Source organism: Anoplophora glabripennis, unplaced genomic scaffold, assembly GCF_000390285.2.
Source record: "Anoplophora glabripennis isolate ALB-LARVAE unplaced genomic scaffold, Agla_2.0 scaffold455, whole genome shotgun sequence".
In the NCBI taxonomy this organism is placed as follows: Eukaryota; Metazoa; Arthropoda; class Insecta; order Coleoptera; family Cerambycidae; genus Anoplophora; species Anoplophora glabripennis.
In genome coordinates, this window is record NW_019416611.1 from 15,687 (window position 1) to 32,950 (window position 17,264).

The 17,264-nt window shown below is 32.6% G+C and overlaps 2 protein-coding genes across 2 annotated transcripts in view; both read right to left on the reverse strand.

Moving 5' to 3' along the window:
• The window catches only part of LOC108909630 (uncharacterized protein C14orf80 homolog), an 8,782-nt gene extending 3,722 nt beyond the window's left edge, over window positions 1-5,060 (reverse strand). Inside the window, exons 1-2 of the mRNA XM_018714017.1 lie at window positions 4,869-5,060; window positions 4,363-4,767 (exon numbers count right to left, since the gene is read on the reverse strand). Of these exons, the coding sequence (XP_018569533.1) occupies window positions 4,363-4,767; window positions 4,869-4,991 (528 nt within the window). The 5' untranslated portion in view covers window positions 4,992-5,060. The remainder of the gene's footprint in view (window positions 1-4,362; window positions 4,768-4,868) is intronic.
• Window positions 5,061-5,329: 269 nt separating this feature from the next.
• The window catches only part of LOC108909631 (neurexin-1-like), a 341,617-nt gene continuing 329,682 nt past the window's right edge, over window positions 5,330-17,264 (reverse strand). The window contains exons 17-20 of the mRNA XM_023455085.1: window positions 15,883-16,054; window positions 11,422-11,654; window positions 10,951-11,230; window positions 5,330-9,622 (exon numbers count right to left, since the gene is read on the reverse strand). Coding sequence (XP_023310853.1) covers window positions 8,988-9,622; window positions 10,951-11,230; window positions 11,422-11,654; window positions 15,883-16,054 — 1,320 coding nt within the window. The 3' untranslated portion in view covers window positions 5,330-8,987. The remainder of the gene's footprint in view (window positions 9,623-10,950; window positions 11,231-11,421; window positions 11,655-15,882; window positions 16,055-17,264) is intronic.

A 17,264-nucleotide genomic window follows, 5' to 3' on the forward strand; every position in this document is an offset into this window, starting at 1 on the left:
CGTGAAATTAACAATACCCCGAGCATCTTAGAAAATGTCTTTAATTCTTTGAGGAACAGGTGTGAAAAGTGCTTGGAACAAGGAGGGGGACACTTTCAGCAGCTGCTTTAATTTATTGTTATAACAAGGAGGGGGACACTTTCCGCAGCTCCTTTAATTGTTTGTTATTGTTATCACGATTATTCTTTAAAATAAAGTTATATAGTCATTAACTTTATTGAAACTGACAGCTGCTATACAGCTCGTTGAGAAATGAGGTTAAGTTGGTCGCTATAAGCTACTCCCTACGTCCAATGTGTCAGAGCCAACTTCGACCACGTTTTTATTTGAACGCTCGTTATAATAGGAAGCAATGGTAAAACTGAGAACTGTACTCTTTTATTGTTACATAACAATATGACCCATTATAAGAACTAGGATATCCCTATATTTTTTTTTGGGACGCTTGACATACACGTCGATATTTTTTTTATAAATAGTAGCACTCTATACTCTGCGGTCGAAATTATAGAGAGTGACTCATCGCTAGCTTTTGGACTAGTAAGGGGGATGAAGCGTGTCGGGAACGAAAATCCATTGGCGTGTCTGCGTAAAAGGCAACAAGATATAGAAAATATTGAAAAAAGGTAATAAAACATAACATATAATATTTTTTTACGGTTTGCTATAACTGGCACTTTGATCCATTTTAATTATTACAGCATTTTAAAACGTCCCAGTTGTGATTTTTTAATTTATAAATTTATTATAGCAATGGAATTAGACCCCGCGTCTACGCTTATGTTATGACGTTTCTCCGGACGGCTAAATCAAGTCCGTTTACACCCACTAAAAAAGAATTTCCCTATTCCCTACCAAGTGCAAAAGACGGAGATAGAATATAGATCGACGTTCAGTGTAACTCAGTCTATAGACGATTATAGATTCTATCGATGTGTGTAGTGAGCGGCACAAAGATAAATAATATTGAACCGTTATAAAAATCATTTTATATTTTATGCGCATTATAGTAATAGTGTATTTATATTATGTCTTAGTCACTCTCTATAATTTAGACCGCGGAGTATAGATGTACTTATTGGATCAGTTATAATGACCCAATGCAGTAGGTAAATCCAAAGTTTATTAGCTGGGATTATTTTTGGCAGCGATTTTTCGGAAAATCATTTTAAGATAGGTATTAAAATAAATAAATAATCAATTATAAAAATGTTAGTAATTAGCAAATTTTTTCTATTCAAGCATTTCCAGTAACAAATACTGTACTACTAATAACCTTATTTAAATGATCTTTCTTTTTGAGATTAATTTGAAAAATTAACATGTATTATGCTGTCTTATTACCATATTTTGATCAGATTGAACAAGCCTAAAGTACTTTGATTCAAATCATATTATTGATCATCAAACAATATAACTAATGGAGTGTTGCTTATAAATAAATAAGGCAATGTAACATCCAAATATACGTCATTTTATTATATTAGTGGATATCGCTAGCCATTTGTTAAAACGTGTTTATTTATGTTGTGTTTTCTGTGTGTTCTGCGGTGTCCTAAATACGACGATACACGGATACACCTATCCCCTGATACTTTCTTAATTTTCTACAGTAGGCTATGCAATACTTCCAAATTCTGTTACTCTTAATTCTTACGTATTGTCCTCTCAATCCATACTTATCACCGTTCGGTTTTCGCGTATTAATTAGAATTATAGCTGCTGTCTCTCCCAAAATTAGTTCCAGTAGATCGCTGTGCATTCGCGACCTGATCGTACGTCGTACGCATAGTCGAGAATGCCATTATAAAAACATTTTATAAAGTGAATCTTAAATTGAATTTCTGCGCTACCCCTTTGTTTACCTCATCCGTTCCCGTAGCTACATTTAACCGACAGAATCTATGAGTTAGTCCGTGTTATTTTATTCATCGGTTTGATCCATGTAATATTACTGGTCTGTTATATAAGATTTCTAATTTCTGACTGGCCCTACAGAATCCATCGCATCAAAATGATAAATGATGAATAAAAGAATACGGCCTAACTCATCAATTCTATCTGCTGAAAGTAGCCAATAGAATAGATTTGCGATGACAACGTCATATGCAACACAATAGTCACAGAGGGCAAAATACTCCTAGTTTTTCTGCTGTTTTTACTAATCTGAGTTTTCTAGTCGTGAAAGATCCATTCAAATATATTATTTTACTACCAAGAGATTAGTGGCAGCCTGATTTTTCGTAGTAGTTTCAGCTTGCCTGAAACCTAATAAAGCAGCCCATCTATTTCTATCGAATTTACGTTTGTACTTTCTAACTCACCTTTAGGCATCTTGAATTTTATAGACTATTCAAAGTTATGTTACAATTCTTTAGTTTTCTCCAACATTTATCAACTTCTTTCAGAATTAATATTTCTTCAAATTTGCATTAACATATTGTGATGATCAGTCATTAGTTCTAATAACCATTAATTCTTAATTTTTCGTCCCTCCGAGAAACGAAAAGAGTGACCGCAAAAAATATGTGATTTTCGCCCGTTTTTTCACAATTCGCAGATAATAAAAAAAATACATAAACATATGTTTTTGGTCGCAAATTACTTGCCGTAAAAACTGAAAGCATTTAGTATTTTGAAAATTTTAAAAATCACCCCTACCTAGTGGTTGAAAAATGAGGAATATGAATATTACCAACTGATATAAAAACTATTAGCATGTGAATTATTCTGGAATTTTTACAATTATTTCTGATATTCTCTATTTTTGGGGATGATTCCACCCCCTGAGCGCGCTTAAGGGTGGATTTTCTAATTTAATAATATGCTTATTTCAGTCATGAGAATAAATCTATCTTTGTATCAAGAATCAATCGATAGAAAAATGCACATGCTAATCGTTTTTATATTTATTGGTAATATTCAATTCTTCATTTTGGGCGTCTTTTCAACCCCTAAATAGGAGTGATTTTTGAAAATTTTCAAAAAACGAAAAGCTATGCTCATCTTAATTTTTTACGAGGAGTAATTTGAGACCAAAAACATAGTTTTATTTATTTTCTTTATTTCTCTGCGAATTGTGAAAAACGGGCGATTTTTGCGATCACTCTATAGCTTGTTGCTCGTTATAGTGTACGCTTCTTCTCACCTACGGTTCTGATATTTTACGTTCCAGTATAACCGGCTACTTTTTGTTGAGCAACGTGAAACGCCTTCAAACAAAATATCGTTACCAAATATCATTATACCAGTACACATCCGTCACCTAACCTAATCTAACCTAACCTACAACAACTTTCATGTCTTTGTTCTAAATACATTCAAATGTCATATTATGAAAATAAAGCGTGGTACCCATAACGTTTTTTAGGGGATTATTTCTATGCTTATAAACTTTGATGATGAAAAAAATTTGAACTTAATTTGCAAAATAGAACATTAAAATAGGGGTTGCTGACCCCCTGACATATCGAAAAGAGTTGCATATATTTGTGCAAAATATTTTTTATCACACGAGATACAGACTGCTGTTTTTCCATTTTTGACAAAATTACATTTTCTTTGTGGTTTACATCTATTTAAATTTTATTTTCGTACTGACATTCTATTTTAGGAACTTAGTAATGCTGCAACAGTATAAAAAATTAAAATTATGAGAAAAATATAAAAACGTCTGTTGATTGCGAGAAAAATAATTTTTTTATCAACCCCTAACTTAATTTTTTATTTCGCAAATTTTTCCATCATGAAAGTGCTCTTTGTGGATTTTAGCTTTCAATTCTTATTAAACATAGGCATAGTAATACAGACCCTTCATAAATGATTACAGACCACGTGACCAGTAACCAGTTAAATTAAAACAATAAGATCAAGGTTACATTAAAACAAAACTTTCTGTTTCTCCGGCTGTGATTGGTGTAATTTTTCACGATATTCTACAGTAGAAACAATCAATCAGCAATAGCATTATCTCGAGCGTATAGACGTAACGGTTTGTCATTGCTCATTGTAAATCATTAATATTGTTGATGCCAAGATTTAGTGAATTTTAGAAGGAGAGGGTCTGTCTAATAATTGTTGACATTGCCCACAGGGATAGCATCGTCTATAAAATAATGATAATACCTGAGTAGGTATTATCATTATAGTTTGAGTAAACTATGCTGATTCTGAAAATTTGATGTATTAAATTTAAACAAATAATTTTCAAGATACACAAGTTTTAAAACAATCAAAAGAATTTCATGTTTCGAAATGCATAGACTTTATGTATGTACTCATATGAAAAGAAACACGGTGTTTAAATCAATTTTTAGGTAGTACAAACTAAATCAATTTAAGAATCTTTGAAAGTTAACTAACCTTCTCATATATTTTTGTTATTTGAGTTTCATATTCTTTAGTCATCTTCTTGTTTTGTCGAGTCCTGCCTTTTAGCCACATAATATAATTTTTCATATCTGTATCACCCATCATATTAGGAACTTCAGGCTTTTGTATCGCCACATCTTCTAAATCTATCAAACTGAATGAATCGTCGAAAGGTGACTGTTTTATTTCCTCATTTATCAAATTTGACAAATCTTTAGCTATAATAAACGCAATAGCTAATAGTAGCTCTCTGCTTCCCGAAGAAAAGTCCCCAGGAAGAATATAGAATAGTGTGGAAGAATAATTTAATGATTTCATGTGGTCTTTTATCTCTTCTACTTTAGTCTGACTCTGTTTGGTTGTAAGCAGATTTAGGGTGGACCATAAAACAGGAATCTACAAGTAAAATGTTGGCAATAACTTTACATAACCACACATTTTAAACCCAAACATTAGGCAGAATGTTAGAATTTGATTTATAAAACGAGATACTTTACCACATTGTCTTCGTTTTTGTCAAATTTTGCTAACCTGAAGTACTCTGGTATAAGATTCACATTAAGAATTATATTTAACTGCTTACAAAGCAAACCAATAACAGATTTGATTTCGACGGACATCTAAGAAAGTACCTTGATCTGCAATTTCAGTTCTACTTGACTGACTTCTAGTAAATAGGTATATCTGAAGCTCTGAAGGAATCTGTATAAATAAATAAGAGAGTATAGTATAATATCTAAATGTGTGCTAGCACTGCTAGCTACTTTAGTAATCTTTTAAAAAAGTCTAGTACTTTAAAAATGTAATGTAAATGGTATTTTAATGAAAGTAAAAATGTAAGTTCTCACTAAACTGGGCATCGTCTAAACAAGAAATTATTTTTAAATGACAGACCAGCAAGATCTGATCAGCAATCAATATAACTTTGAAGTGGTGCTTAGAAATAAATAAGACAATGTAACATCCAAATATACGCCATTTTATTATAGCTCTAACAAAAATCCAAAAGTATAATACAAAATGCTATTTACTACTTACAATATTTTATACACAACAAATATATATGTAACAACTAATTTAAATAATATCAGTAATGCGTATTCTATTTACTGTATTGCTATTTATTTAATTACAAGTGTATTTGGAAAGGTTCTTGACAGGCAGAGTGGAAAGGGATTGATGTATGCAGTTCAGTGACATACAGGGTGAGATAATCTTAAAAAATACATTAACTCATTTTTAGTTATATTTTCCCTCCGAAATCAATATACTGATAAAAAAATTGAACTTTTCTGGCTGGGTAGACCAACCACCCCGTGTACGACTTAAGAAAATCAGGCATGAATAAAAACGTATAAATTCTCGAAGCAAATTATATAAGTTTTGTTTTTTATAAAATGAGAAGTAAGGAAATCATATATTCTAGGTAACTAATCTCTTCAATCTTTTAAGGCAGATAAGCTGAGATTTCATTAAGTTTTTAGATATGATATAAAAAGTATAGTATAGCAATGTATTCGCAATTTGCCGAATGTAAAAAAATACAGTAGGTATAAAAATATCATCCAAAATATCGTCATTCCATAAAGAAAATTGTCCATTATTGATCTGTGTTCGTTAAAACAGTATTTTTGATACATATACAATAAAAATTACTGTTAAGTGTTGTAAATTTAGATTGTTTAATTCGGCAAGAGGCAGTGTGTACATTTATCTTATTCTGCCATAAATGAGATACTTATATAATCCTTTCAATAAATTTACCAATAACAATAACTTCAAAATAACAGCACTTTAGGTGGGGTATATATCCTACCTAATCAAAAAACTATGGTTCAATTTGTTCCATAGCTGATAAATCTAATTTTATTTGATATGATATGATATTATACGTTACAAAAAACAGTCTCTTTTTCAATTCCAGACATTCGATTAACTGTTTGACAGTCACTGGTTATTACATTACAACCGCTCCACGTGCAAATTCTTTAACCTTCTAACCAATCTAACCTATAAGATTCTAGAGTTATTGTTTGTAGCTTTCTTGGTAAATCTTTGTATAACTTTAAGCGTCTTTTTACAAGTTTGTAAAATAAAGAAAACCATGCAATTGACTCACCTCTCTAATATTCTTCACCAGGTAAAAAAATATTTTGTTTGTCAGCTCTTCATATTGATTGAACACGAACTACATGACAGTTCAGTGCATTTCAGCAGTATTAAACATTTTATTCATGCCTGTTTTCGTTTTGTATTAATGCAAAATTGTTTTCAGTGAACAATATATGCTATCAAGACTAATCAGTTTCATTATATCAAAATAAAGAATATTGCTGAATTATAAGAAAAAATATTCCATAAAATTTAGATCAAAAAGCTCCATTTTCTCCAAATTCAATTAATGTAGATATTTAAAAATGTTAACTGATTATACTGATTTAAAAAATTAGTTGTTCTGTTTGCTATCTTTATATTATATGTCTTGCAATAATTAATTTATCTTTCAAATTTAAGATAACAGTATAGTTCTATTAAGTGTTTGTTGAAAATAGAGCTTTCTGTGAGGTAACACATAAATTGGAATGTCTGAACTCGTAGTAAAATTCTCTTTAATTTCTATATATGACCTGCAATGATTCTTCAGTGCTTATATAATTTATAAAAAATGATTTTGCAAATCAGTGAATAATTAAGATTTTTTATTTCTTAAAAATACAACAATATTTATGAAATTTTATGAATACACCTGCCTATGAAATTATTTTTATGAGACTATACAGCGTATTACTAAATTCCATGGACAAACCTATACAGGCGAATATTTGAGGAAAAAATAGAAAAAAAAAGATATGAACTTAGCAAATGCATGTTTCTTACAGGGTACCTAATAAAATAATGTTATATAGTTAATGAATAAAAGATAGGTCATCTTTTGTTAAAAAAAAAATCATCGTAATAAAAAAAATTGAACTGAACTGAAGACTATTTTGTACATTCTGTAGGTCTTAAAAAAATGTTGAATGTCCTATAAATACAGGGTGACATGGTAAAAATGCAATGCATAGCACCACATGATAGAGTAGCTCAAAACATAAAATTTCATATACACTTATGTCTAAATTTCATTTGTTTTCGAAATACAGTGTTAAAGAAATTTTGGAAAATATTGTTTTTTTTATTACTTCCGATTAAGTGGAGGGAATGTACAGAAAATTGGTAGGTAATATCCTCTACGGGCTGCCAACCAGTGGCGGAGTTAGAGGGTTCATTATGCTTAAGTCAAATTAATAAATTAATACGACCTTCTAAAAATTACCGTTCCTCTCAATTTTTGTGTCATATTAGGCAAGATTTCCCTACAAAAAAATTCCATTTGACATAAAATTCATGTTCATGTTCCTCAAAAAAGAAATGAATGCGATAAAATATGGTAATCAATAACTTATAATCAATTAGAGACAATCGGTTATAATAAAAATAATAAAAGGTAAAAGAAAAAATGTATTATTTCTTCAAAGAAGTTGTTCAAAATGGCGGCCTCTTTCTTGAATACACATTCCCAATCATGCAAGGCACTTTTTTCCATGTCACCTTGTATATATTTAAATAAGTGAGAATAACTGAAAAAATAATAAAACTGTATCACTTTGTATGTAAGAAACAGATTTAAGTTATTGTGAACTTTTTCCTTGCTTTTAACCACCCGTGGAATTTTGTCTGTGGAATATTACAACATTCTGTAAGAGGTCATTGTTCTTTTTAATCAAACATTTGGCAATCATGTAAAGATTCTTTAGTTATACCTGGAAAGTGACGAAGTCGGGATGGAAAAACATCTTATTGTCAATTTCATTTATCAGAAACAGTTTTCGTTTTCATTTAAGTTAAGTACATGCCTATAGAGAAGGAATATTAACGTAACACTGCACATGTTTAACAAATGTTTGATACTCGACCAAATATTTAATATAGGTACCTAAATACAGTGTCTTTGATATTATTAGTATACTTTGGTGAAGTCATGTTTCTCATAGTAAGAGCTGGGCGAGTACCATGCTAAAATACTCATGAATACTTCACCGCGAGTACCATTAACAAGGAAACACAAGTGACTGAGTACGAGTACTCCACAGTAGTGCAACTCAACAATTGGATTAGGTAGAATAAGGTCTGTTTTCCTCTGGTCCCACCCTGTTTAGTATTTAAATGGCCGATTTTCATCGGAGTAGTTGGAAATGGTAACAATTTTCAAAGTCACTGTATTTAGATCCAACGCAGATATTTATAAAATTCAATTTCCATATATTAGCAATAAATAAGATAACTGTAAAAATATTCCTACATGATGAAATAGACCGGAAATAAAACGAGAACTTTGTACACGAAAGAAACGTACGCAACAATGAGCATAATAATTTCTGATTATTACTTACATTAATTATTTTTCATTTAAATTCAACACTGGTAAAAGGGTCGTCCCGGCTTCACCGAGACACAATGAAGATATCACTTTCTTATTAACAGTTAATTATTCTAAACGCGACCGACTTCGTCCAAAAATATTCTCGATATTGGCTCGGAGTTCCACCATGTAACGAAAGACAAACAGACGCACTTTACACGTACCACTCTTTTATATCCTTGTTGTCGCGCTTTTTCGATTTCTGCAAATCAGTCTTACCACCGTTTCTCAGAGCACCGTTCAGTTGGTACTGAGTCTGTCCATTGGTGGTGGAGGTGTTACCCAAAAGGGCAGCGTTAGGGCCTTGTTGGAATCCTTTGCTGTCATCGACTTTGAAGGAACGATCACCTCTGGATTTGAACTTCAGTATGACCAGGATGATGAGGATGACGGCTATCAGGGCTCCGGCAATGATTCCTATGATCAAAGCTATGATTTCCGATGTTTCCGAACTCACTCTTTCTGGAGGCCGTGGTCGAGAAGGTTTGTGGTCGCTGGGCGGGAAGTTATAATCTATAGGTGGCGGTGGAGGAGGAGCTCGATGTATCATGGTCGGTGTTACGGTATGGCGTTCTGTGGATGTTATGGCGGTATCTTCAGTTGTTGTGTAAGGAGTCGAAGTATCCCATTTGGTGGTATGTATTATATTTGTCGTGCCATCTTCTATAGAGCTGGTGGTCGAAACATTTGATGAAGTGGTTACTATGGTCAGATGTCCAGACAACGTGGAGCTCTCTTCCGTGGACTTAGTACTCACGTTTTCTGATGGAACTGTGTTTTCAGTCACATCTATGAATTTAATCAATAAGTGATAACATATCAGGACTCTATCGTGGGTACACGAAAAATTCTCGGAAATTTTGCAAGTACTGTGACACTTTACGAAACGATTAACAACTTTTATTAAAGTGCTATTAATAACAATAAATAAAAAAAATAGCAGCAGATGTTCAAAATTGTTGAATTCAGTATCAATTAAACTTCGCAAGCGTTTTGGAAAATAATTTGGACACTGTTCCGCAATAATTTCATTCTAGGCGTAGTTCGCCATCTTCGTTATTGTTTAACGGTGCTTACGGATAGTGCACCATTTCAGTAATGAATACTCGTTGTGGTCTATTTTGGAGCAAAGGATCTTACGCAGATGACAAAGCACTGTAAATGGTTGAATGCGGGTATTAACACAAACAAGACTTTTCGAATAAAACTACAATGACCATTGTTGATGATGATTTGTGGTATTGTTTACAAATGCTGACTGAACTGGCCACCGATAATGCAGTTAGACTGTGTTGGGTGTCAGGGCACAAAGGCAATTGTGGGCAGGAGAAAGCGGATGAATTTGCTAGGAAGGATTTTAGACATAGTTCATTGGTCCGGAGCCCTTCTGTGGTACATCTCATAGTGTGGTCGGGCGGGCTCTGAGCAAATGACAGACAGACAGAACATAGGAAATACTGGACTTCAAGGTCAGGACATAGTCATTCTAAGGAGCTCGTGGAGTATCCTTCCATGAAAAGGGCAAACAATTTACTGAGGTTGAATAAAATCCAGCTCAGGAGAGTGACGGGACTCATAACGGGATACTGTCACTTTAAGAAACATCTACATAAGCTAAAGCTTGTAGACAGTCAGGTCTGCCAAGGCGGATGAGACTTCTCTGCATATCCTAGGCGAGTGCCCGGGATTCGCACGTAGTAGAATGACGCTCCTGGGGAGACCCTATTTGGAACCCAAGGAATTGAGAGAAGTGTTTGCAAGGAAGCTTTTGGACTTTGTTAAAAGGACAAAACTATTTGCTGAATAGGGCTAGTAGAAGAAGGAAGTAGTAGAAGGAAGAAGAAGAAGGAAAGGATCTTGCGTAGATGATACAGCACTGTAAATAGTTGAAAACGGATATTAACACCAACAAGACTTTTCGAATGAAACTACAATGACCATTGTTGACGACAACTTTGAACAATTGTTTTAATGTTTTAAATTTATAACCATAACAATTTAGCAAAAGTTGTTAATAGTTCAGTGCATGTTACTCTATTTACTTCCTTAGAGTCTTGTGCTTTCAGTAATTGTAAAAATTCCTAGAACTTTTCTTGCAAGTGAATGTATTTTCTTACCTGTTGATTTGGTGGACTCTTCCGTAACTTCTCCAGATCCAGATCCATCTATATTGCAATCCTCATCATCGCAAAGCTTCTCAATGTTACTATTTTTGGGTGTTTTGGCTGTGGGAGGTGGTCTAGTAGGAGGAACGTACACTGGAGTTATGAGGTCATCGTCACCTGATCCAGTCTCAGGTAGTGGAGGACACTCGTCCTCGTCATCTCCATTACACCCGGAACCTGCCCCGCTAAATACTAGGTCGTCTTCGACGCCCGGAAATCCTGAAGCTGGAGTCTGGAAGACGTAGAAGTTAAAATATCAAAGAGAAAAAGAAGAGTAAAGAAAACTTAAAGAGATACAGTTAAGCGAATAAGTAGAAAGATTGGAGGAATGCCAGATATTCTAGAAGACAATTTTAACTAATACATTTTCAGCTCAATTTCCACAATATGCCTGTTTCACGCAAACAGATTGTTACTGCTAACCTGTTGCATCTTTTGAAGGTGATCCTGCCTATCTAGAATTCCAGAGATCAATTGCACATCTCCCCGAATAGATGCATGAACATCTTTCTCTGCTGCTAAATCTAGGATTCGCAGTCCATTGACTACCACTCCCGATATGATTCCGGAGAACGGTCTCTCTATTCTTCCTTTCTTGCTCCATTTTCCACCTATCTGAATCTGCGACTGGCTATTGAATACTTGCAGCTGGTGACCTATAATTAAAGAATCACTTTCATAATAACATTGCGAACATTTTTAATCAAACACATCTCCAAAAATAAGCGTACTTATAACTTTATATGATAGAACGTTGTTGAATTTTTCATTACAGCTATAAATGTAGATGTTTAGGATGTCATATGATAGTTCTGGAACTGCCCTAACAGCACGTTATACCTATTTTAAGTATATTTTTAAATGAAGCTTTACAATAATTTAAATGTTTCATTTTTATTAAAAAAATAATATTGAAAACATATTGCAAAATGTTTTTAAATTATTTCTGAAATGTGAAAACAAATTTTTTATTTAATCTTTTATGCATGACTAATGAAACGTTTTAAAAATATCGAACAAAAAAGTATTAGTCTAGTTAAATAAATTAAAGGATAAAATAAAACAAATATACAGGGTGCCGAAAATTAGTAGGTCAATCCGTTAACCATAGATAGCTGATATGAAAATAATGGGACTTTCATTATGCCACTTTTCATTTAGGAGCCCCATTTTTGAAATACAGGGTGTCAAAATGTAAATTTCAAAAACGAAATTTGTCGATAACTCCGGTAGAATTAGAGATATTTGTTTGAAATTTCGCTAATATTTTTTTCTTGTAGAGACACACTTTCAGTATACTTTTGGTAAAAAAAATCAAAGCACGAGCGGAGGTGAGGGGGTTAAAGTGCATTATGACCCCCCCAACTTTTTCATACGCACGCCTATGGTAAAAACATATATTTTCTTAGATAAAGCGGCTTTTATTCTAACTTTTCTTATTCTTGCAAGATTTTGATTTGGAGCCTGGGTTACCAGATATTGTAACTTATTTGGACGGATAGTATGGATTTGGTAACTAGTGTATCCAAAATTAATTTTAATTCGATGTTATTGGGCTATATTCCGAGAGGAAAACACATTACTTTCTTATTTTATAAAAAGTAATGATTGTTCTTGTGCTGTTACAAGAGAAATAAGACGAAAAAATCAATGTTTTGGTAACGGTATTGATAATGAGTGTGGTATAATTTCTTCTTTTTTTCTTTCTTTTGTATACATAAAAAAGTATTTTTTATATCCTATACGGTCCTGTTTTTATTTTTTTATAGTACATCAAATAAAAAAGTTAAAGGGGTGGGACATTATAAATGATCGCCTGGTACAATTCGTTTAAACAATGAAGCATGCCACAAGAAAAATATTCTTAAATATTTCCAACTAATTTTTTAAGGTAAATTTGCAATAGACTTTCAGTACTTAAAAAATGTTTTAATTGTCTAATTTTACGTTTCAAGTAATAAGTTCTATGTAGGCTTTGAAAACAAAGTCAGATAGTTAGGTACATTTGGTTGTCAAAATAATTTATAAGTTAAATAGAAAAAACGTTGTTTAGACATTTTTTAATTGAAGTGTTCAATAAGAAATGGCGAACAGAGAAGGTTTGCTATCATTTTCTGAAATGACCGATATGATTTTAATAATGGGTAAGTACTTATTAAAAGGAATAGGATTTTTTCTTAATAAGTGTTAATTGTAATCTCGAACCTAAACAATTTAATTTCTCTTGCTTTTAGGAAAATGTAACTCTAATGCTAGTTTAGCTGCTAGGCGTTATGCGGACAAATTTCCAACCAGGCACCATCCAAAAAGGAGATTTTTCTTAAGCTTAGTCAACCGTCTGAGAGAATCTGGCAACTTTAAGCATAGGAGGATGGGCCAATGTGGACGGCAACTCAAATTACGTCCAAACGAAGAGGAGCAAATCTTGCAAATTGTCGAAGAAACTCCGAGTATAAGTACGAGGATACTAGCTAATCAAATTAATAATGGTGGCAACAATAATATTAAGTCAGATGATGTGCGACGTGTCTTCAAACAGCAATTACTGTACCCATATCATGTACAAAAAGTGCAGGCACTTCTACCTTTAGATTCAGAAGCAAGAGTCACTTTCTGTAATTGGATATGCCAAGAAAATAATGATAATATTAATTTTAGTAAATTTATTTTATTTTCCGATGAGGCCACGTTTACTCGTAACGGAGTAACGAATATTCATAATACTCATACATGGGCTGCTGAAAATCCGAAATTCATTGTAGAGGCACATCATCAAGTAAGTTTTAAAGTAAACGTATGGGCAGGAATAATTGATAATTTTCTTTTGGGACCGTTTTTTTTACCCCCCCGTTTGAATGCCGACGAATTTTTGCATTTTCTGCAAACCTCTTTTGCAGACTTACTTGATGATTTGCCTTTAGCGGTTCGGCAAAATATGTGGTTTCAACTAGATGGGGCTCCGCCACATTATGGCCGAATTGTTCAGAACCATTTAAACCAAATCTTTCCTAACCGCTGGATCGGCCGGGGACGTCTTGCGCCAGTCAAATGGCCACCTCGATCCCCAGACCTTAATCCCTTAGACTTCTGTTTCTGGGGGTTTATGAAAGATTTTGTTTACATGGTTCCAATTGTGGATGAACAACATTTAAGATTAAGAATTTTAGAAGGGGCCGAGCAATTTAGGGTGAAACCACATATTTTTCATAATATTCGTTTCTCCTTTATAAAGAGATGCAGGATGTGCGTCCGCGAAGGTGGTTTTCATGTTGAACATTTAATATAATTTTTCGAATTCAATTTCTGTTTGTAATATAAAATATATGCAATTTGTTTCATGTTGTTAAATGTTAAATAAAATTTATAGTACAACACGGATTTTAAACTTTATTAAAATAAGTTACAATATCTGGTAACCCAGGCTCCAAATCAAAATCTTGCAAGAATAAGAAAAGTTAGAATAAAAGCCGCTTTATCTAAAAAAATATAATGTTTTTACCATAGGCGTGCGTATGAAAAAGTTGGTGGGGTCATATTGCTCTTTAACCCCCTCACCTCCGCTCGTGCTTTGATTTTTTTTACCAAAAGTATACTGAAAATGTGTTTCTAAGTGTGCAGTGCACAAGAAAAAAATATTAACGAAATTTCAAACTAATATCTCTAATTCCACCGGAGTGATCGACAAATTTCGTTTTTGAAATTTACATTTTGACACCCTGTATTTCAAAAATGGGTCTCCTAAATGAAAAGTGGCATAATGAAATTCCCATTATTTTCATATCAGCTATCTATGGTTAACGGATTGACCTACTAATTTTCGGCACCCTGTATATCAAATACTTTAAATAGATGAATAATACGTAAAGTTTTTAGGTGTTAAAGATCAGCAATTACAACATGTTAGGTTTCAAGCTCAGTTTCAAGATTCTGCGGATTGTGCGAGTTGTACAGTAGTAAGTTGTTACAATAACATTTTGCTCTATGGGTAGAAAGTATTCAAAATGTGTTGTGCTTGTATGGAAATAATGAAGTATGGTTTAATGCAGCTAATTAGATAAATCTTTGTTAATTGACTTTTAATAAGGAGTGTTTTAAACGTCATACGTAAGGTATTCTCACAAGAATTTCATATAGAAAAAAAGTATAAAAGATCTTTGCCATATAATTAAAATTTTTAAGAAACCAAACTGAAACAAAGAAACAATTTTTCTGTACTGATGTTATGTATTTAAGTTGAGGATTACCAAAAATGTATGTAGTTGTGATTTACATGTGTGGATTCAGTTAAATATATAGGCTGGTGGGTCAGGGATTTCATTGATGTTCCTCCGATTTGGAGTATTGAATATACATATTTTGATAACCTAAGACCAGTTCGATAACCTTAACTTCAATCATGTTAAATATCAATACAAACACAAAATGGTTTTCACATTAAAAATAAAATAATTACATGTTATCACTATGATGTGCAGTGCACAAAAAAAAAATTAACTTATTTAATTTGAAATTTACTACAGAATCTATTTCATTAATAATATTAAAAATTGTAATCCTCTGGGATATGTGGCAAACGTAAATTGCAAAATATTTGGGCTCAAATAAAAAAAAAGGTACCTAAACGATTAGTTATACGTTATACATAAAAATTTTTGGGAAACAAATTTTAAATGATATTTATGGACGGACTCAGTTTCTTTAAAAATAAATGTACGTTACTAAGGATGACATGCACGACGTCATATTTTTTTAGTTATTCTTAACAAAGCTGGGGTAAACATTCTAATATGTGCTTTATATAATTATTCATTTATATTTGTCTATTACACATATCAAATCAAGCATATCTACAAAAAAATATTCCTTGTGTGGTTTGATATTTACCTGTAGGGTGATTATAGCGAACGTTATAATCATCAACCTGTAAAGACGAATTATGACCCTGCCGATGGAACTTGACCACATGGTAGGCATTATCGTTGACTTTAACAGAAATCTCTCCCAGAGGGTGATCATTAGTGCCCAAGTTGTATACGACGAAAACGTTTCCTTCCAACTATAAAACAAAATTAATTAAAATCATGTAATATAGTCAAAGGGTTTAAGTGTTTTTTCACTTTCTCCCTCTTACTTTTCTTTTAGAAGATAGAAAAACACTTAGATAGGTCGATTTTATATTTGATCTAAAAATTCTCTACGTAAATTTTTGTAAATAGCATTAGAAAAAAATTAGTTATGAGGAAATTTTATCTTTAATAACGAATTCCTTAAATTATAAAAAATTACTACCAGGCAGGTACTGATTATAATCAGATCTCAACTTCTTATAATGAGATTAAAATAGTACGTACGTAGGTAATACTATCCATTAACTAACAGTTATTAACTAACAAACATATAAAGTGTATTCATTTAGTGGCTACTTGTATGAGAGCCTACTTTTGGTCAGATAATGAGATTGAAAAAGACATAATTTAAAATTAGTGACATGCTGTAAAATAATATAACACAGAAATATGTTTTTTATTAATGAAAACATCATGATTTTGCTTGTTCCACCTAGAGCCTCCTTAATCCTTCTTCTATTTTTTTGGTCACTAGCAACAACTGTTCACTCAATATTCTATTCACTCCATATTCTCCTTATTAAGAATTAGTTTTTTATAAAATTGTTGCTTCCTGTTTTATTTCCATATCGATACATATCTTTCTTATGTATATTTATAATATTTTTTAAATTATTTTTATATTTCATGTTTAGATTATCCTATGACCCTTTTCCATGATCTGTGTTACGAATTTTTGAACATTACAAACTGCTTTTACCATATTTTAATAACATTTTTTTAACTGGTTCTTAATGAACTTTTTTTTTACTAAAAATTTCAAAAATGTCATATTTCTAAAACTACGAAAGATAATTTTTGATGGTAAAAATGAAAAATATTAAATGGATAATACTGATATTAATTTAACCCGCGGTCGATAGCCGCACGGTTTAAGGCGTCAGTACTTGAATCGATATGTGCTATCTGCCCGGGTTTTGAATCCCGCGGCCGGTAAACCGTAGATTAGCTATGCTTGTACGGAGGATTGGCACCCTCTGTGCAGGTATGGTAGGGTGGAAGAATGTTGGCTTGGGTCAATGTGAGAGATTGACACCGGTTGGCATTTGACCACCCCCCTATTTAATGAGGTTTTCCAGGTTTCCCTCATTCCTGCACTGAATGGTGGTTAGGGCCTACCAACATAAGTCGTTCCTGGGC